This window comes from Pistacia vera, unplaced genomic scaffold (genome assembly GCF_008641045.1).
Source record: "Pistacia vera cultivar Batoury unplaced genomic scaffold, PisVer_v2 Contig58, whole genome shotgun sequence".
In the NCBI taxonomy this organism is placed as follows: domain Eukaryota; kingdom Viridiplantae; phylum Streptophyta; class Magnoliopsida; order Sapindales; family Anacardiaceae; genus Pistacia; species Pistacia vera.
This window is the reverse complement of record NW_022196423.1, coordinates 857,146-880,874: the sequence shown is the minus strand read 5'-3', so window position 1 is coordinate 880,874 and position 23,729 is coordinate 857,146. Positions and strand designations below refer to the sequence as shown.

The window sequence follows — 23,729 nt, the reverse complement described above, 5'->3', positions numbered from 1 at the left end:
TGGGGGGGTGTTTTGTGGGTTTTCCAACTTTTATTATAGGGTTGTTTTTGCTAAGTTTTGAAATTTAGGGGGTTATAGAATCCATTAATAATAATATAAAAAAATATATATAATAATATTATGAGGACATCAGTAAATTAAATAACATATCCACAAATTTATTTTCCAACCAAACATATTAATATAACATACCCATCAATTAACCAAACACATTTTCCTAAAGATTCTCAGTAATATTCAAGGTAATCTATCTTCTAATAATTCAACATTCCCTGAACCAAACGCCCCCTTAGCGTTTACAAAAGTTCAGGATAGAATTGTTGTCACAGAGTCTTTCTCATGAGTGAATCATATTGATGTAATAATGCAGATCAGAACTCCATCCTTTTGGTATTCATGCACCCTGTCGCCCGGGAGCTATTAAGTCTAACGTAGCAAATGTCGCGGCCAGAACTACAGTCGGATGCCTGAATTGAAAATATTATCAAGGAGAGAGCATATTTTAAAGAACCACCAAAAGCAACCCCTACAGAAATATTGCAAGGAAGACTGTGGCTGTTTTGTTCAAGGACAAGCCCCCACTTGGTTTTCTTCGGAAGTACTCTACTCTCGTGGAAATATATCTGTATGCCATTTTGTTAAAAGACTTTCTTGCAAGGAGAATGATGAATGATAAATGACATATCGAGTTCATCTTTTTATCTGAAATTTATATAAGTTTAAACGATATGTTTTTTTTTTTTTTCCCGAAACTATGAATTCGCATATGAAACTGTATGTTTTACAATCCAGTGAGAAACTAGAGAAGATTTTGATGAGCCACAGTGTCTTCAAGAAAGTAACTAAAGGGTCCAATTTCAGTTCCATCAAGTAGCTTAAAGTTCAACTGTATGGAGTCCAATTTTATCCAGCAACAACTGAACATCTCCAATCTCCAATTCAGTCTAGAAGGGACTTTTTTTTATTGTTTTTTTTCTCGGAAAATTGAATTTTCTTGGGAAAATTAATCAAGTTTTGAAGTGGTTAGAGTCAATGCAATTTGGTTAGTTTTCAATCTTATTCAATGGAACTAAAAAATTGACCTGAAAATTCAAAGGAAAAAATGAAATTTAAATATGTTCTAGAACTTTTTAACTAAGAAACGATTTTCCTACCAAACTAATTAAAGTTAGTTAATAATTTTTTTTTTTTTTTTAATGTTGGGTTGTTTACTTAGTTTACTCACACTTCAATAATCCTCCGGAACCTTGAAATCACTGATCGGATAAGAGTCCAGTGACTATCCCTATTACACCCAAGAAGAAACCCGAACTCAAGACTTCTTGGTAATACACTCAAAAGTCCTATCGAACCGCTGACCACCCAAAGGTAGTTAAGTTAATTAATAATTTCTGGGTGCTAAGAAAGAATCCAATTGATCCACCAAACTATTATTGAATTAATACAATTCAAGTTGGTCCCTATGAAGGAAAAATGGAATGATTAATAATAAAAATGGAATGAAGGGCATTATGAAATTTACTGGGTGCCGTGAGAAAAAAAAAAAAAATTTTTAAGGTATTTAAGGGATTGAGACTTCTTAATTAGGAGGGTCAATAGTTCGGCTAAAAAATAAAGGGAAATGATTTTTGCCCTCACCATTTTTTTCTTTACCCTCATCTTCTTACTTAAGTGAGGATATAGTTGTCAAAGAAAGAAAAAATATCCTTCGCTATACTTTTGTTTCAAAGCTTATAGATGCAATTACCAAAAATTTAAAGAAATTTAGATAAATCAAAATGCATATTCAAAAGTAGATAAAGCCCATGGTGGTATCAAATTTACTTGATCTTTTTTGGAGATTTTTATTAGTTTTTTTCTCCTTTCTTCTTCTTATTAATCTTCTTTTTTTTTTTTTTTCTTTTCAAGTTTTGTATTTGGAAAACTTTATGAATACCGTTTAAATGAAAAAACGATTATATAACCAAGAAATTACTAAAACTTAAATCAAACAAGGTGTTTATGTTAGTTTTTTAAGTGTTTTTACAGTTGATAACTTTATGAAAATAGGAGACATTAAAAGATTAAAGATCTTGTGAAAATAATGAATACATTTATAAATCCTCCCTAAACTTTTAAATGTTTAAAAACCGTGGTTATAATATATTTAAATACTATTATATGATACTATCTAAGATAAAAGACGGGGCTTAAAAAAAAAAAAATGGGCTAAACATTACTTGCCTAACTAAAGGGTAGTGATCTTACACCCCACTTATTGACTATTAGTCTCCATTTAAAACATGAAATTGAAAAAAAATATAAAAAATAAAATAAAAGAGTTGCACAAAAAACAAATTACCATATCTCTTTTTCATGACCATCGGTTTCCCGTAGACAGGGATGTAGCCACACTAAAGGGTAGTGATCTTTACACTACTTATTGACTATTAGTCCCCATTTCAAACATAAGAATGAAAAAAAAAAAAAGGTTGCACAAAAAACCATTTACACAGATCTCTTTTCATGACCATCAATTTCCTTGTAGCAGGGACGGAGCCATACTAAAGGGTAGTGATCTTTGCACCCTTGCTTATTGACTATTAGTCCCATTTAAAACAAAATTGAAAAAAAACAACAACAATAAAAGAGTTGCACAAAAAACCATTTATTAGATCTCTTTTCTGACCATCGGTTTCCTTAGTAGTAGGGACGTAACCACACTAAAGGTAGTGTGATCTTCAACCCCACTTATTGACTATTAGTTCCCATTTAAAACATAAAATTGAAAAAAAATAACAAAAATAAAAGAGTTGCACAAAAAACATTTACCCAGATCTCTTTTTCATGCCATCGATTTCCCCTAGTAGTAGGACGTAGCCAACTAAAGAGTAGTGATCTTACACCTAGCTTATTGACTATAATAGTCCCCATTTAAAACATAAAATTGAAAAAAAATAACAAAATAAAAGAGTTCCACAAAATATATACCCAATCTCTTTTAATGACCATCGATTTCTCTTAGTAGCAAGGACTAGCCACACTAAAGGGTAATGTTCTTTACACCCCACTTATTGACTATTAGTCCCCATTTAAACATAAAATGAAAAAAAAATAACAAAAATAAAAGAGTTGCACCAAAACTATTTACCTAGATCTCTTTTCAGACCATTAATTCCCCTAGTAGTAGGGACGTAGCCACACTAAAAAGTAGTGATCTTTACACCTAGCTTATTGACTATAGTCCTCATTTAAAACATAAAATTGAAAAAAAATAACAAAATAAAAGAGTTGCACAAAAATCATTTACCCAGATCTCTTTTTAATGACCATCGATTTCCCTAGTAGCAAGGACGTAGCCACACTAAAGGTAGTGTTCTTTACACCCACTTATTGACTATTAGTCCCCATTCAAAACATAAAATTGAAAAAAATAACAAAAATAAAGAGTTGCACAAAAAACTATTTACCCAAATCTCTTTTCATAACCATCGATTTCCCTATTAGTAGGACGTAGCCACTAAAGAGTAGTGATCTTTACACCCAGCTTATTGACTATTAGTTCCCATTTAAAGCATAAAATTGAAAAAAAAATAACAAAAATAAAAGAGTTGCAAATAAATTCATTTACCCAGATCTCTCTTTAATGACCATCGATGTCCCCTAGTAGTAAGGACGAGCCACACTAAAGGGTAGTGTTCTTTACACCCCACTTATTGACATTAGTCCCCATTTAAAACATAAAATTGAAAAAAAATAACAAAATAAAAAGAGTGCAGAAAAAACCATTTATCCAAATCTCTTTTATGACATCGGTTCCTGGTAGTAGGGACGTAGCCACACTAAAGAGTAGGGATCTTTACACTCCACTTATTGACTATTAGTGCCCCTTTAAAACATAAAATTGAAAAAAAATAACAAAAATAAAACAGTTCACAAAAAACCATTTACCCAGCTCTGTTCATGACCACCAGTTTCCCTAGTAGTAGGGATGTAACCACACTATAACATATGGAGTTCATTGAACCCACTTAAACTTTGAAAAAAATCAAAAAAGTTTTTATATTATAATATTACAATTTTGACTCATTCAAATTCATATTAAACCCATAAAATTTTGTGTAAATTTATCAATTTAATTGCGTTAAACCCACTCACTAAAAATCCTAACTACGTCCCTGCCTAGAAGCCAGGAAATTCATGGCCACAGAAACTGTGTTTCTAAACATTTGAATAAGCAGTGAAGCTTATACTAACGGAAAACATTGCCAATGCCACCCAAATCTATCTATTTGTAGATGAATTCATGTAATTAGTTGGTAAATACAGTATACTTGTTATTGTATATGATAAGTTTTTAAAAATTCTGATATAATGCAAATTCAAGTAGATATATTTTAAGTTTGATATATTAATCTAAGAGATTCTTGGTTCTGAAATTGAAGATTAATGAAAGCAAAATAGATTCGAACCTATAGTTTTTTTTTTTTTTTTGAAATTTTGTTAATAATGAGTTGATGAAATATTAATAGTCTATAAGAAACTATTATATATTTACGAAAAAAAAAAAAAAAAAAAAAAAAAAGATTTTCATCTTTAATGGGGTCTTCACCCTCAAGGTAGTGTTTCTTGCCAAGGATTTCAAAAGTATTATAATTACAGTAGTTTACAATTAGGGATGGTAAACGGGACAGGTTAGGGCGTGGATCGTCATCCCTAAAATAAAATAGCATCTCCATCCACGTCCCCATCCTCGAATTGGACAATTCGGGGATGAGACGGGATTCCCGATTGGGGATTGATATCACATGGAATCAACCCCAATTTAAAAATAATATTTTTGTATTTTTAATTTTTAATGACTTATTACAAAATGTAAAATTTTAATTTTTTTTTCTATCCAAGTCATATATGAGAAATAAAAATGATTTACATCAATCGTCACTAATATTATATCATATACTAACATACACATTCAAAAGTTTTATATTTTAATGTACCAAAAAAAAAAAATATAATACATTTAGATTAATGAAAAATTAAATACCATTCATAATCACATGCACACACATTTTTATATAAAATTTGCATGCACACATTCTGCATAGAAGTTGACTATATACTTCTATTAAAATTAAAGTTTCACTAAACTCAAGTTTCAAAAAGGTCAATGGTTAATAAAATTAGTTAGTCCCACTAATATGATTATAGACAAGCTATATATATATATATATACACATTTGATAAAAACTCATCTAACAACTCAAACAATTAGTTGGCTAGTGAGCCTTTTGTGGGCTTAGGTATAACTCTCCTTGGAAAACCGATTTGCCAAAGGAGGTCCTCGAAAATTTAGCTTAAATTCCCCCTCGAACAAGGTGGGGACAAGCGGGGACCAAACCATGGAAAAAATTACAAAAATGGGTAAAATATAGATACAAAAACATATTATTTTTGTTCCCTATCTAGCCCCCAAAAGCCAACATGTGGTTCCGCCACTGTTTACACCATTTAAGGCTTTAACACATCCTTACATGCATATATTTTTATAAGTAGTTTTCAAGCTCAATTAATAAATTATTTAAAGTAAATTTTATTTTAAAGTAGTTGACAGATAAAACCTATTGCGCTTGAATATCATGAAACAACCAACAAATGAGAATGTGACGTATACAAAATAATTTATATAAACATGTATGACAATCTTGCATACACTGGTGGATACGCCCAGGAGGGGCCTATGCCCTTCCTCAACTTTTAAAATTTTTCTTTATGTTTTTCATGTATTTAAATTTTTTTAGAGGTCTCTCACAACAATACAAATACATGTACCAAAATATATTCATTTATTTATGTTCTTTACCTTTCTAATTTGTGTTGCATTTTAAAAAAGTAATTAAAGTCATATGAAATTATGATTGAGATTTAAGCTATATTATGTGACAAAAGAAAAATTCATGAAAAAATAAACTTTATAATTATCTTATAAACTTGGTTTTATATGAATATAACAATTTCTCATTTTTTTTTTTAATCAAATAAAGTATACGTTAAATATAAGTGTTAAAATATTATGATTAGAATATGTCTTATATAAATATAATCATTCTTAATCATAGATGTATATTTAAATTTTTAACCTAGTCTAATTTCCCATATCGTTTTTAAAATGATCACTATGTTTTAACGAAAATACATAGATATGAATTGGCAATTTTTATTTTATTTTTTAAATTTTTTTCGCCCCTCCTGAACATAATTTTTACCTCCGCCACTACTTGCATACTTTGTTACACCATCCACTTTAATTTGCTTTATTCATATTTAATTTTAAGTTGTCTATGCTAAGTTTTATTTGTATTTAATTTAAAGTTATCTGTGTTAAGTTTTATTGATATTTAATACATTAATTGGCTTTATCTATATTTAATTTTAAGGTAGGTGAGGGCTCGACAGTTATTAGTCCAATAAGTCCCCTCACATCAAATATATATATATATATATAGTTTTAATTTTCTTTATCTAATATATATATATATATATAGTTTTAATTTTCTTTATCTAGTTTGTATGGGGATAAAAAATTTGAAATCTTTGATTTTGATATTATGTTAAGTTGTCATCTCGCCTGAAAGCTTAAACTAGGAGGNTTGCAAATAGTGGTTACTATTGGTAATATTGGGAGTAATCAGATTACCTTCCCAGGGGGTATTAATGTTAGATTACCAGGGTAATCATAATTTTTATCCTATTTTGCCCTTAATATTTTATCATTCTGGACACATTTGCCCCCATATGTCTACCAAATAACAATTAGCCCAGACCCCCTACATTTGAGAACTTAGCTAAAACACCCCCGCCACAAAAAAGTTTAAAAGTTAACAAAATACCCCCAATCATCCAAGACCATCGCCGGCCGCTAGCCACCACCGCTGGCCATCGGCGAAAGTCATCATATTGGCACAAGATGACAGGATCTTGCTAGTCGTGTGCCGATAAGGACATTTCCAACCATGGATTTGTTATCCATGGCCAGAAATGACCAGATTTGGCCGTTTTACAGCCAAAGATGTGGCCGTGAAATGTCATAGATCTGGCCGTTTCACGGCCACATCATTGGCCATGAAATAGCCATATTAACGGCCAGATCTAGCCGTGAAACGACCATATTCACGGCCAGATCTGGTCGAATTAGGCCTAATCGGCGTACGACCAGCCAGATCTGACTGGTCGTGCGCCATTACAGCGGCTTCCGGTGGTGGTGGCTGACGACGGTGGTTTGGGGTGAGTGGGGGTGACTTTGCTACAAATTAAAGTTGTATATGGTTGGGGTGTTTTGGTAAAATTTCAAATATAGGGGGGTTAAAAGAAATAATTTAAAAAATAATAGAATAAAATAATAATAAAAATAATATTATATTATTATTTTAAAATGAGGGCAATTTTGTAATCTACATAACATACCCACTCATTTATCCTCCCAACCAAACATATTATTAGAACATATCCATCAATTTATTCCAATCGACTAAACACATTTTTCTAAAGATTCCCTAATAATCTATCTTTCCACTAATACAACATTCCTCAATAATATAACATTCTCTGAACCAAACGCTACCTTCATTCACTCACTGATACCTTGAGGTAAGCATATATATCATCTCTACTGTCCTAAAATTGATGAAAAAGTAATCTGTTTACTATTCTTAATTACGACTATTAGTCAATTCAGCATGTCGAATATCTCTAAGGGGGTGTTTGGTTAGGAGATATTTGAGATTACTGAGGTTAAGTCATCTTATATTACTTGATTATCATGTTTGGTTGTCAAATAATATAAAATACTGGTAATCTTCAAATACCAATAGTGGTTACTATTGGAAATATTTGAGGTAATTTGATTACCTCTATTTTCTTAGGTATTCTAAGATTACCAGGATTATCTTTTTTTGTTACAATTCTATCCCTTATTAAAAAAATTTTAGGACAATAATGCCTTTATTTTTAAATTTATTTACATGAATATAGCTTTTACTATTTCAACCCCAATTAATTATTTTTTTGGACAAAATTACCCTTGAATTCAAAACAAATTATAGCTCACCCAAGCCACCACCCCCAGCCACCTGCCTGTGGCCAGTCGCCGCCGCCGCTGCGGGGGCGCACGGAAGGCCAGAAATGGCCAGATCTGGTCGTTGACTGCTAGATCGATTGGTAATCAATCTGGCCATTAACGGCCATCGATCCGTCAACGGCCAGATATCTGGCCAGAAATGGACATATTGGCGTATGGCGACCATTTTCGGCCTTCCGTGCGCCGTTAGGTTCCCGAATGCCGACGGCCTACGATGGTTGCCAGTGGCTGACAGTGGTTGGGTTGGTGGGGGGTGTTTTGTTGATTTTCAAAACTTTTATTATGGGGTTGTTTTTGCTAAGTTTTTAAATGTAGGGGGCGTTATAGTAATCCAAATAATAATAATATTTAATTAGAGGACAATTCAGTAATTTAAATAACATACCCACCAATTTATTCCTCTCAACCAAATATATTAATATGACATACCCACCAATTAACCAAACACATTTTCCTAAAGATTCTCAGTAATCTTCAAGGTAATCTTTCTTTCCAGTAATCTAACATTCTCTGAACCAAACACCCCCTTAGCGTTATACAAAAAGTTTCAAGATAGAATCTGTTGTCACAGAGTCTTTCTCACAAGTTAATCATATTGATGTCTAATAATGCAGATCGGAACTCCATCCTTTTGGGATTCATGTCACCCTCGTCGCCCCGGGAGCTATTAAGTCTAACATAGCAAATGTCGCGGCCGGCAACTATAGTCGGATGCCTGAATTGAAACTATACAAGCCATTTGAAAATCTTATCAAGGAGAGAGCATATTTTAAAGAACCACCAAATGCAACGCCCACAGAAATATTTGCAAGGAAGACTGTGGCTGTTTTGTTCAAGGACAAGCCCCCAGCTTGGTTTTCTTTCGGTAAGTACTCTACTCTCGTGGAAATATATTCCTGTATGCCAAATTTTGTTAAAGACTTTCTTGCAAGGAGAATGATGAAATGATAAATGACATATCGAGTNTCTCAGGGAGGAATCGGCCATGCATTGGCTCATGAGTTTGCTTCTAAAGGCTGCATTGTTGTGGCCTCAAGTAGGTCCAAAAGAACCATGGCTGATCTTGAAAATGATTCCAGGTTCTTCGTGCAAGAACTTGATGTTGTTTCAGATGAAAGTGTGGAGAATGTTGTGGCAAATGTTATTGAAAATTTTGGAAGAATTGATATTTGGTGAACAACGCTGGAGTCCTTTGCATTGGCCCTCTTGCCGAGCTTCCATTATCAGCTATCCAGAATGCAGTCGACGTCAATAATTTTGGTGCTTATAATATATGATTTCTCTGAATTTTGTGTTCATTATTAATTTTTTTGTTATTACTGTTATGATCACTTTCCATAGAACTCATCTTTAAAATTGGTTTTTATTTATTTAATGTGTTTCTAGAGTTCATAAGTTGAAAACGATCACTATAATTATTTTTATTACAACGAGGATTCATCATATGATAGAGAATCAAACCCACAGGAAAATGTGTCTAGGTTTATAATTGACACCATGATCAGGATTCAGGTCATCCCCTAAACCATTGATATGGTTTATAATGGATATATATTCTCTATGGTTAATTTATGGTAAAAATGAGGAACCCATATTTGCATTAATACGTTTGTGTTAGTAGTGGCTTCAACCAAATTTTAATTATTTTTGTTACTGTTGCTTTGTTTAGCATTTGGTTTTCCCCATCTGATATTAATTTGAAGTTCACTGATGAAATATATAGGTGCCATGAGAATGATTCAAGCTGTTGTTCCCCACATGGCAGCTAGGAAAAAGGGGAAGGAAACACAGTCGGAGCCTGAATTGAAACTATACAAGCATTTGAAAATATTATCAAGGAGAGAGCATATTTTAAAGAACCACCAAATGCAACCCCTACAGAAATATTGAAGGAAGACTCTGGCTGTTTGTTCAAGGACAAGCCCCCAACTTGGTTTTCTTCCGGTAAGTACTCTACTCTCGTGGAAATATATTCCTGTATGCCAAATTTTGTTAAAGACTTTCTGCAAGGAGAATGATGAAAGATAAATGACATTATCGAGTTCATCTTTTTTTACGTGAAATTTGTACAAGTTAAACTATATGTCTTTTTTTTCTTCCTGAAATATGAATTCGCATATGAAACCTGTGTTTTACATATGTGAAATATCAATAAATCAATCTTTATAACGGGTGTCATTAATCTTTTGGTATGTCAAAGCTGCAGAATTCAAAGTTAACCATAGTTTTCATTACCCATAATAATACACTGAAAAAGTTGCAGAAATAGGAAATTAAACAATGCACAGACAACAAAATTACATAGCATTAACCATTCAGAGCAGCCTTTAGCCAATGAGAAACTAGAGAAGATTTGAGATAAGCCGCAGTGTCTTCAAGAAAGTAACTAAAGGGTCCAATTTCAGTTCCATCAAGTAGCTTAAAGTTCACTGTATGGAGTCCAATTTATCCGCAACAACTGAACATCTCCAATCTCCAATTTCAGTCTAGAAGGTGACTTTTTTTATGTTTTTTTTTCTCCGGAAAAAATGAATTCTGAGAAAATTAATCAAGTTTTGAGGTGGGTAGAATCAATGCAATTTGGTTAGTTCGATCTTATTCAAGGTCAGCTAAAAAATGAACTGAAAATTCAAAGGAAAAAAAATGAATTTAAATAATGTTCTAGAACTTTTTAACTAAGATACGAATTTTTACCAAACTCTAATTAAAGTTAGTTAATATTTTTTTTTTTTTTTTTAATGATTAGGGGTGTTTGAACAAGTTTATGCACACTTCAACTAATCTTCAAGGACCCTGAAATTATCGACCGGATAGGAACTCCAGTGACTACCCCTATTAGCACTCAAGAAGAGACTCGAACTTAAGACCTCTTGCGTAATACACTCAAAAGTCTCTATCGAATCGCTCGACCACCCAAAGGTAGTTAAGTTAATTAATAATTTCTTGGGTGCTAAGAAAGAATCCAATTGATTTTCCACCAAACTCTATTATTGAATTAATATCAATCCAAGTTGGTCCCTATGAAGCAATAAAAATGGAATGAAGGGCATTTATGGAATTTGTTGGGTGCCGTGAGAAAAAAAAAATGAAATTTAAATAATGTTCTAGAACTTTTTAACTAAGATATGAATTTCCTACCAAACTCTAATTAAAGTTAGTTAATATATTTTTTTTAATGACGGGGGGAGTCCGAGTTAGTTTATGCATACCTAAACTAATCTCCTGGGATCCTGAAATTACGGACCGAATAAGAGCTCCAGTGACTACCCCTATTAACATCCAGTAAGAGATTCGAACTCAAGACCTCTTGCGTAATACATTCAAGAGTCTCTATTGAACCGTTTGACCACCCAAAGGTAGTTAAGTTAATTAATAATTTCTTGGGTGCTAAGAAAGAATTCAATTGTTTTTCCACCAAACTCTATTATTGAATTAATATCAATTCAAGTAGGTCCCTATGAAGAAAAAAATGGAATGAAGGGCATTTATGGAATTTACTGTCTGCCATGAGAAAAAAAAAATTAATTTTAAAGGTATTTTAAGAATTGAGACTTCTTTAGTCCATTAGCAGGGTCAATAGTTCGGCTCATAAATAAAGGGAAATGATTTTTTGCCTTCGCCATTTGTTTTCTTTAACCCTCATCTTCTACTTTAACTAAGGGTATAGTTGTCAAAGAAAGAAAAAATATCTTTCGACTATACTTTTATTTCAAAGCTTTATGGATGCAATTACCAAAAAAATTAAAGAAATTGAGGTAAATCAAAATGCATAATTTCAAAAGTAGATTAAAGCCCATGGTTCTTCTTTTGGAGAGTTCTTTATTAGTTTCTTTCTTCATTTTCTTCTTCTTATTAATCTTCTTTTTTTGTTTTCTTTTCAAGTTTTGTATTTTGGAAAACTTTTATAAATTACATTTTAAATGAAAAAACGATTATGTAACTAGGAAATTACTAAAACTTAAATCAAACAAAATGTTTATATTAGTTTTTTTAAGTGCTTTTACAGTGGATAACTTCATAAAAATAGGAGACATTAAAAGATTAAAGATCTTGAGTAAAATAATGAATATGTTTATAAATTCTTCCTAAAACTTTTAAATGTTTAAAAACCATGGTTAATAATATATTTAAATACTATTATACGTACCCTATCTAAGATAGAAGACAGGAGCAAAAAAATAAAATAAAATCTGTGGCTAAACATTACTTGCCTAACTAAAGGGTAGTGATCTTTACACCCCACTTATTGACCATTAGTCCCCATTTAAAACATGAAATTGAAAAAAAAAAAAAAAACAAAAAAAAACAAAAGTAAAAGAGTTGCACAAAAAACTATTTACCCAGATCTCTTTTTCATGACCATCAGTTTCCCCTAGTAGTAGGGACGTAGCCACACGTAGCCACACTAAAGGGTAATGATCTTTGCACCCCATTTATTGACTATTAGTCCCCGTTTAAAACATAAAATTGAAAAAAAAAATAAAAAAAGAGTTGCACAAAAAACCATTTACCCATATCTCTTTTTCACGACCATCAGTTTCCCTTAGTAGTAGGATATAGTCACACTAAAGGGTAGTGATCTTTACACCCCACTTATTGACTATTAGTCCCCATTTAAAACATAAAATTGAAAAAAAATAACAAAAATAAAAGAGTTGCACAAAAAACTATTTACCCAGATCTCTTTTTCATGACCATCAATTTCCCTTAGTAGTAGGGACGTAGCCACACTAAAGAGTAGTGATCTTTACACCCAACTTATTGACTATTAGTCCCCGTTTAAAACATAAAATTGAAAAAAAACAAATAACAAAAATAAAAGAGTTGCACAAAAAACCATTTACCCAGATCACTTTTTCATGACCATCGGTTTCCCCTAGTAGTAGGGATGTAGCCACACTAAAGAGTAGTGATCTTTACACCTCACTTATTGACTATTAGTCCCCCTTTAAAACATAAAATTGAAATTAAAAAATAACAAAAATAAAAGAGTTGCACAAAAAACCATTTACCCAGGTCTCTTTTTCGTGACTATCAGTTTCCCCTAGTGGCAAGGACGTAGCCACACTATAACATATGGGTTCAATTGAACCCACTTAAACTTTGCAAAAAATCAACAAAGGTTTTATATTTTATAGTATTTACAATTTGATCTCACTTAGATTCATTGAACCCACTCAAACTTTGAAAAAAAATCAAAAAGAAGTTTTATATTTTATAATATTTACAATTTTGACACCATTTAAATTCATATTGACCCCATAAAATTTTATTTTGAACTTATCAATTTAATTATTTTAAACTCACTCACTAAAAATCCTATCTACGTCCTTGCCTATAAGCCTGGAAATTCATGGACACAGAAACTCTGTTTTACTCAAACATTTGAATAAGCAGTTGAGCTTTATACTAGCGGAAAACATTGCCAGTGCCACCCGAATTATCCTTTTGTAGATGACTCATGTAATTTGTTGGTGAATACATTATTGCTCATTATATATATATAACTTTTTTAAAAATTCTGATATAATGCAAATTCAAGTAGAAATATTTGAAGTTCAATATATTAATCCAAGAGATTCTTGGTTCTGAAATTGAAGATTAATGAAAGAAATTTTATGTTCAAATCTATAATTTTTTTTTTTTTTTTTTGAAATTTTGTTAGTTAATTGAGTTGATGAAATATTAATAAGTCTATAAGAAACTATTATATATTTATAGACACACAAAAAGAGAGAGAGAGAGAGAGAGAGAGAGAGATTTCATCTTAAATGGGGTCTTCACCCTCAAGGTAGTGTTTCTTGCCAAGGATTTCAAAAGTATTATAGTTACAATAGTTTACAATTAGGGATGGTAAACGGGACGGGTTGAGGCATGGATTGTCATCCTCCATCCTATCCCCAAAATAAAATAGCATCTCCATCCGTGTCCCCATCCTTGGATTGGACAATTCGGCGATGAGGTGGGATCCCCAAATGGGGATCGAGTATCTTCACATGGACTCAATCCCCAAATTTAAAAATAAATTATTTTTTATTTTTATAATTTTTAATGACCTTTTTGCAAAATGTTAAATTTTAGGTATATATATATAAGTATATTGTTCTATCCAAGTCATTTAAAAATAGATTTACATTCAATCGTTACTAAATATATTAACATACGTATTTTAAAGCTTTATCTTTTAATTGTAAAAAAAAAAAATTAATAATTACGTTAAAGATTAATGAAAAATTAAATACCCATTAATATACTTCTATTAAAATTGAAGTTTCACTAAACTCAAATTTCTAAACACAATCAAATTTAAAATGTTCAATTGTTAATAAAATTAGTTTGTCTCACCGATATGATTATAGACAGGTTGAACTTATATATATATATATATATAGATGGCAATCACCACCCCTCCCCAAAATCAATTCGGGAATGAGTTTTCATCCCCATCCCCACTCCCTCCGATCCTCAAAAATTTAGATTAAATTCCTCCCCGAATAGGGTGGGGACAAGCGGGGACCCATCCCCACAAAAAAAAAATTACAAAAATCGGTAAAATATAGATAAAAAACAAAAACAGTAATTAATCTTTTGGTATGTCAAAGCTGCAGAATTCACAGTTAACCATAGTTTTCATTACCCATAAATAATACACTGAAAAAGTATGCAGAAATAGGAAATTAAACAATGCACAGACAACAAAATTACATAGCATTAACCACTATTCAGAGCAGCCTTTAGCCAATGAGAAACTAGAGAAGATTTGAGATGAGCCACAGTGTCTTCAAGAAAGTAACTAAAGGGTCCAATTCAGTTCCATCAAGTAGCTTAAAGTTCAACTGTATGGAGTCCAATTTTATCCTGCAACAACTGAACATCTCCAATCTCCAATTTCAGTCTAGAAGGTGACTTTTTTTATTGTTTTTTTTTTTCCCGGAAAAATTGATTTTTCTTGAGAAAATTAATCAAGTTTTGAGGTGGTTAGAATCAATGCAATTTGGTTAGTTTTCGATCTTATTCAATGGTCAGCTAAAAAATTGACCTGAAAATTCAAAGGAAAAAAATGAAATTTAAATAATGTTCTAGAATTTTTTAACTAAGATACGAATTTCCTACCAAACTCTAATTAAAGTTAGTTAATAATTTTTTTTTTTTTTTAATGATTAGGGGTGTTTGAACTAGTTTATGCACACTTCAACTAATCTTCAAGGACTCTGAAATTATCGACCGGATAAGAACTCCAGTGACTACCCCTATTAACACTCAAGAAGAGACTCGAACTTAAGACCTCTTGCGTAATATACCCAAAAGTCTCTATCGAACCGCTTGACCACCCAAAGGTAGTTAAGTTAATTAATGATTTCTTGGGTGCTAAGAAAGAATCCAATTGATTTTCCACCAAACTCTATTATTGAATTAATATCAATCCAAGTTGGTCCCTATGAAGCAATAAAAATGGAATGAAGGGCATTTATGGAATTTGTTGGGTGCCGTGAGAAAAAAAAATGAAATTTAAATAATGTTCTAGAACTTTTTAACTAAGATATGAATTTCCTACCAAACTCTAATTAAAGTTAGTTAATATTTTTTTTTTAATGACTGGGGGAGTCCAAGTAAGTTTATGCACACCTAAACTAATCTCTTGGAATCCTGAAATTACGAGCCGAATAAAAGCTCCAGTGGCTACCCCTATTAGCACCCAATGAGATATTCGAACTCAAGACCTCTTACGTAATACATTCAAGAGTCTCTATTGAACCGTTTGACCACCCAAAGGTAGTTAAGTTAATTAATAATTTCTCGGGTGCAAAGAAAGAATTCAATTGATTTTCCACCAAACTCTATTATTGAATTAATATCAATTCAAATAGGTCCCTATGAAGAAAAAAAATGGAATGAAGGGCATTTATGGAATTTATTGTGTGCCATGAGAAAAAAAAATAATAATTTTAAAGTTATTTTAAGAATTGAGACTTCTTTAGTCCATTAGTGGGGTCAATAGTTCGGCTCATAAATAAAGGGAAATGATTTTTTGCCTTCGCCATTTTTTTCTTTAACCCTCATCTTCTACTTTAACTAAGGGTATAGTTGTCAAAGAAAGAAAGAATATCTTTCGACTATACTTTTATTTCAAAGCTTTATGGATGCAATTACCAAAAAAATTTAAAGAAATTGAGGTAAATCAAAATGCATAATTTCAAAAGTAGATTAAAGCCCATGGTTCTTCTTTTGGAGAGTTCTTTATTAGTTTCTTTCTTCATTTTCTTCTTCTTATTAATCTTCTTTTTTTGTTTTCTTTTCAAGTTTTGTATTTTGGAAAACTTTTATAAATTACATTTTAAATGAAAAAACGATTATGTAACTAGGAAATTACTAAAACTTAAATCAAACAAAACGTTTATATTAGTTTTTTTAAGTGCTTTTACAGTTGATAACTTCATAAAAATATGAGACATTAAAAGATTAAAGATCTTGAGTAAAATAATGAATATGTTTATAAATTCTTCCTAAAACTTTTAAATGTTTAAAAACCATGGTTAATAATATATTTAAATACTATTATACGTACCCTATAAAAAATAAAAAAAATAAGAAAAATAACGAGGCTAAACATTACTTGCCTAACTAAAGGATAGTGATCTTTACACCCCGCTTATTGACCATTACTCCCCATTTAAAACATGAAATTGAAAAAAAATAAACAAAACAAAAGTAAAAGAGTTGCACAAAAAACTATTTACCCAGATCTCTTTTTCATGACCATCAGTTTCCCCTAGTAGTAGGGACGTAGCCACACTAAAGGGTAATAATCTTTACACCCCATTTATTGACTATTAGTCCCCATTTAAAACATAAAATTGAAAAAAAATAAAAGAGTTGCACAAAAAACCATTTACCCAGATCACTTTTTCATGACCATCGGTTTCCCTTAGTAGTAGGGACGGAGTGACACTAAAAGGTGGTGATCTTTACACCCACTTATTGACTTTTGAAACATAAAATTAAAAAAAAAAAGAAAAAAATAACGTAAATAAAAGAGTTGCACAAAAAACCATTTACACATATCTCTTTTTCATGACTATCAGTTCCCCTAGTGGCAGGGACGTAGCCACATTATAACATATGGGTTCAATTGAACCTACCTAAACTTTGCAAAAAATAAAAAAAGGTTTTATATTTTATAGTATTTACAATTTGACCTCACTAAGATTCATATTGAACCCACTCAAACTTCGAAAAAAATCAAAAAGATGTTTTATATTTTATAATATTTACAATTTTGACTCCATCTAAATTCATATTGACCCCATAAAATTTTATTTTAAATTTATCAATTTAATTGTTTTAAACCCACTCACTAAAAATCCTAACTACGTCCCTGCCTAGAAGCTAGGAAATTCATGGCCACAGAAACTGTGTTTTACTCAAACATTTGAATAAGCAGTGAAGCTTTATACTAGTGGAAAACATTGCCAATGCCACCCAAATCTATCTATTTGTAGATGAATTCATGTAATTATTAGGTAAATACAGTATTACTTGTTATTAGAGATATGCAAATTCTTATATAATGCAAATTCAAGTAGATATATTTTAAGTTTGATATATTAATCTAAGAAATTCTTGGTTTTGAAATTGAAGATTAATGCAAATTTTGTTAAAAGAGTTGCACAAAAAACCATTTACCCAGATCTCTTTTTCATGACCATCGGTTTCCCCTAGTAGTAGGGACGTAGCCACACTAAAAGGTAATGATCTTTACACCCTATTTATTGACTATTAGTCCCCATTTAAAACATAAAATTGAAAAAAAATAAAAAAGTTGCACAAAAAACCGTTACCCATTTCTCTTTTTCATGACCATCGGTTTCCCTTAGTAGTAGAGATGTAGCCACACTAAAGGGTAGTGATATTTACACCCCACTTATTGACTATTAGTCCCCATTTAAAACATAAAATTGAAAAAAAATAACAAAAATAAAAGAGTTGCGCAAAAAACTATCTATCTAGATCTCTTTTTCATGACCATCGTTTCCCCTAGTAGTAGGGACGTAGCCACACTAAAGAGTAGTGATCTTTACACCCAACTTATTGACTATTAGTCCCCATTTAAAACATAAAATTGAAAAAAAATAACAAAAATAAAAGAGTTGCACAAAAAACCATTTATCCAGATCACTTTTTCATGACCATCGGTTTCCCTAGTAGTAGGGATGTAGCCACACAAAAGATAGTGATCTTTAACCACCCACTTTGACTATTAGTCACCCTTTAAAACATAAAATTGAAAAAAAAAATAACAAAATAAAAGAGTTGCACAAAAAACCATTTACCCATATCTCTTTTCGTGACTATCAGTTTCCTAGTGGGAAGGACGTAACCCACACTATAACATATGGGTTCAATTGAACCACTTAAACTTTGCAAAAAATCAACAAAGGTTTTATATTTATAGTATTTATATTTGACCTCACTTAGATTCTTGAACCCACTCAAATTTGAAAAAAAATCAAAAAGAAGTTTTATATTTATAATATTTCAATTTTGACTCCATTAAATTCATATTGACCCATAAAATTTTTTTGAAATTATCATTTAATATTTTAAACCACTCACTAAAAATCCTATATACCTCCTGCCTGTAAGCCAGGAAATTCATGGACACAGAAACTTTGCTTTACTCAAACATTTGAATAAGCGTTGAGCTTTATACTAGCGGAAAACATTGCCAATGCCACCCCGAATCTATCCTTTTGTAGATGACTCATGTATGTTGGGAATAAATATTGCTCTATATAATAATATATATATGATATATTTATTATAATATATAATATGTTTAAAAAATTCTGATATAATACAAATTCAAGTAGAATATTTGAAGTTCAATATATTAATCCAAGAGATCTTGGTTCCGAAATTGAAGATTAATGAAGAAATTTTATGTCAAATCTATAATTTTTTTTTTTTTTTGAAATTTTGTTAGTTAATTGAGTGATGAAATATAATAAGTTCGATAAGAAAAAAAAAAAAAAAAAAAAAAAAAAAACAAAAAAAACTCAAAAAAAAAAAAAAAAAAAAAAAAAAACAAAAAAAAAAAAAAAAAAAAAAAAAAAAAAAAAAAAAAAAAACAAAAAAGAAAAAAAAAAACAAAAAAAAAAACAAAAAAAACAACATTAAAAACAAAAAAAAAAAAAAAAAACCAAAAAAAAAAAAAAAAAAAAAATAAAAAAAAAAAAAAAAAAACAAAAAAAAAAAAAAAAAAAAAAAAAAAAAAAAAAAAAAAAAACATAAAAAAAAAAAATAAAAAAAAAAAACATTATTATATTTATAGACACAAAAAAAAAAAAAAAAAAAAAAAAAAGAGAGAGAGAGAGAGAGAGGAGAGATTCATCTTAAATGGGGTCTTCACCCTCAATGTAGTGTTTCTTGCAAGGATTTCAAAAGTATTATAGTTACAGTAGTTTACAATTGGGATGGTAAAGGGACGGGTTGAGGCATGGATTGTCATCCCCATCCTATCCCCAAATAAAATAGCATCTCCATCCGTGTCCCCATCCTTGGATTGGACAATTCGGCGATGAGGCGGGATCCCCAAAATGGACGAGTATCCTTCACATGGACCAATCCAAATTAAAAATAAATTATTTTTATTTTATAATTTTTAATGACCTTTTGCAAAATGTAAATTTAGGTATATATAAGATATTGTTCTATCCAAGTCATTAAAAATTGATTACATTCAACCGTTACTAATAATTAACATACATTTAAAAGCTTTATCTTTAATTGTACAAAAAAAAAAAAATTAATATACATTAAAGATTAATGAAAAATTAAATACCATTAATGTACTTCTATTAAAATTAAAGTTTCAATAAACTCAAATTTCTAAACACAATCAAATTTAAAATGTTCAATTGTTAATAAAATAGTTTGCTCACGATATGATATAGAGAGGTTATATATATATATATATTATTTGTTTAAATACTAATATTCTTTTTAAATATTTAATAATTATTAATAATTTTAGTGTTGGGGATGGGATGGGGTGGGGCAGAGATGGCAATCACCACCCTTCCCAAATACAATCGGGAAGAGTTTTCATCCCATCCCACCCCTCGTCCTCGAAAATTTAGCTTGAATTCCTCCCCGAAATCGGTGGGGACAAGCGAGGACCCATCCCCACAAAAAAATTACAAAAATCGGTAAATATAGATAAAAAACAAAAACAGTAATTTTACCTTATCTAACTTGTAGGTGAGGTTTAAAAATAAAATACGAGAAGATACAAACCTGAAGGTTATACACTGAATTCATGCACCAAATGACAAGAAAATTCTGACGGGCGATAATATTAAGTTAAATTAATCAATGGTCAGGATTTTATTACGTCATTTAGTGTAGAATTCGGTTGCGCTACTCGATGACTGTAGTATTACTTAATAAAATATGGGGGGCTAGATATATCCCCTAAAATAAACAAGTTACAAAGATCCGGATCCGAGTAAAATAACAATGACACATAATAACCGGCCCAATTCGGCCCACAATCGTCCCCGTAATTGAAAGTCTGAAATGGTCATCTTCACTGAATCTGAATCTTCCTCCTTGTAAGCGGAAACTCACTCTTCCTCTCCTCGAATTCAACGACAAAGCCTGAAACTTTGAAACTTCCCCCACTTTTCACACATTTAATGGAGCCTCAAGATCAGCAGCATCCGTGGTGCTAATCACGGGCTGTTCTCAGGGGGAATAGGCCACGCGCTGGCACGTGAGTTCGCTGCAAAAGGGTGGGGTGGTGGCTACCAGCAGGTCCACGACAGCCATGTCTGACCTCGAACAAGACCCCAGGTTCTTCCTCAAGAACTTGATGTTGTTCGGTGAAAGTGTGAATAGTGTGTGTCAAATGTTGTTGAAAAGTTCGGAAAAATTGATGTTTTGGTTATAATGCTGGAGTTCAATGTGTTGGCCCGCTTGCTGAGCTTCCATTGTCAGCCATGGAGCAAACTTTCAACACCATGTTTATGGTAATTTTAAGTTATTATTTAATTGGATTTGGATTGGCTGTAAAAATTGAACTTTGAGATTTTTCATTGCCTTGCAAGTGTTTTTTTTGGAATTTAATGTTTAGATTGCTATTAAATGGATTAAATTTAGAATAGCTATTATGCGAAGTTTGAATTTGGTGCTCATTATAATTTGTTTGATTATATTTGTGGTTGTTTCTTTGGATTGGTGTTCATGATCATGGTGGGTTTTTTTTTTTTTTTTTAATTTTTAGTTTGTGTTTATAGTTAGATTGCTACTTAAAAGATTTTAACTTGAATACTATTAAGGGTAATTAAAAGATTAAGCTGTGATTTTAATTTGGTGCTATTATAATAATGATTATTATTCTGATCAATAGCTGGATGTTAAAGATGGCTGCAGATGAGTTTTGTGTTTAGGTTTGTTGTTTGGGTGTTTAGATACGAGAGATATTGAACGGTGTGATGTGTAATTGAAACTTAAGCCGTGATTTTGTCAGAATTGTGTATCCCTCTGAGTGATGTACTTGAGATATATATCCGATGGCTATCCAATTAGTTATCTAGCTACCAAGGTCATAGGTTCTAGCAGTGCATCAGTTAGAACTTGTTGATCTCGTGAGATAGATTGGACGGTTTTTGGTACCAAAAGAAGAAAAAATTACGTAATTGGAGTGTTTACTGTAAATTGTGTGATTATGTGTGTGTAAGGTCTGGAACTGACAATGGAGAATCTTGCATATAATTGTGGAGTGATTATGAAGAAATAAAGAAGTCAATGGTTTGCACGATAATGCAAACAACGAGAAAAAATATATAGTAGTTGAAAGGGAAAGTAACATTGTTGTACCAGGGAACTCTGCAAGGAAAAACAGAACTTTACAACTTTTTCTTTTACAAATTTCATTTTGTCGTACTTGAACTAATATATATTTTTGCCTTGATTTACTACTAGTGATTATTCTTTACTCTTGAGCTTGTAGAGCCTCTTCTCGCCAGCTGTTATTGAATGTCTCTTTCTTCATGTCCAAGTGAAAATTTTATTATGTGGTCGATTTGCCTTTCGGGAAACTAGTATCTAAATAAATCTATGTTTTCTACTTGAATTGCATAAGTAATTGGATTCAATGTATTTCGCATGAGGTCATAGTTTTATCATTTTGTTGATAACATTTTCAGAATGAACTATTACCGTAAGAGTAGGGGAGAAAAAAGATAGTTTTGAGCTGATTTTGTCCACTTTCTACCAACTTTGTCATTTTGAACTTGTATAAAGTAGTTCTTCACTGAGATTTGCATGACGGTAAAGAAAAATGCTTCTGCACTTCTGCTGTATAATATATGGAACTCCACTGCATTAATCTGAACTAGGTAAGATAATCATTGAGATTGATTTTACGGAGAAAACAAGATCTTGCGATGGTTTGGGTCAATCGTACTATTCTAACTAAACTAGGTAAGTTAATCAATTGAGAATGGTTTTGGAGTGTAGAAAATACTGCTGATGTCTGAGAGCCGTGTTATCTGTGTACTTAGAATTGGTAGATTTAAAGTTCATGTTGGTATATTGCATTCTGAAAGCAGCTCATATCTCATGCGCTTAGTCCTTTAGCATTTGCTATTGAATGGTGTTCTTTAGTTCTCTGTCTGAGGAATCATTTCCTATTGTGTGTGCAATCATTTAGTGCTCCAAGATCCTCTTCCCCCTCATGACTGATACTATTCTGTTAGGTCTCTGAGGATGGTTTAAGGTTGTTCCCCACATGGCATCCAGGAAAAAGGGAAAGATTGTAAATGTCGGAAGTGTTAGTGCATACCTTCCTGCACCGTGGGCTGGGTTTAACAGCAACTAAATGTGCTCTTATTCACTGACTGACTTTGAGGTTTGTATATCACAGATACCATTCTGTTTCGCCAATCTTGTAGCTCTAATAACACACAAACGTCATGAAAATATCTGTAAGATTACAACATACCTTTCTTTTGTTTTAGTATGTGAATCTGTTACTTTCCATGTTTCATTGTTGCCGAATGAATGTACCTTAGATTAAATTGATTTTTGGTGTAGATATATTCCACGAAAGATGTGATTTCAATAGGGCTGATCACTTTGTGTGCTCATAAACCTCTTGAAATTATATCTTCACAATTTGATGTCTAATGCAGACTGGAACTAAGACATTTGGATTGACGCCCTCACCTCACATGTCGTACTGGGGCTATAACATCCAACATAGGAAAGACTGCCGTTTCCAACTACAACCGGATGCCTGAATGGAAGCTATACAAGCCATTTGAAGAAATTATCAGAGAGAGAGCATACTTTTCACAGACATCAAAGTCGACCCCTGCAGAAGTGTTTGCAAAGGATACTGTAGCGGCAGTGATGAAGAACAACCCCCCAGCTTGGTTCTCCTCCGGTCGATACTCCACCATCATGGCAATTGTATACCATATGCCCACTTTTGTTAAAGATTTTATTGTCAGAAAAGCAATGAAAGGCTGAGTTCTGCATTGTCTGGACTTGTCTGTTTTATCCATCTCAAAATGTCACTTAAACATTATACAGTTACTGAAATATC

General features: G+C 31.6%; 1 protein-coding gene and 1 pseudogene across 1 annotated transcript in view; both read left to right on the top strand.

The window, feature by feature from the left end:
• The window catches only part of LOC116109439 (short-chain dehydrogenase RED1-like), a gene marked incomplete at its 5' end in the record, with an annotated part of 25,745 nt that extends 15,554 nt beyond the window's left edge, over positions 1-10,191 (top strand). The window contains 2 exons of the mRNA XM_031395650.1: positions 8,731-9,072; positions 10,150-10,191. Of these exons, the coding sequence (XP_031251510.1) occupies positions 8,731-9,064 (334 nt within the window). The remainder of the gene's footprint in view (positions 1-8,730; positions 9,073-10,149) is intronic.
• Positions 9,093-23,729, top strand: LOC116109408 (annotated as a pseudogene).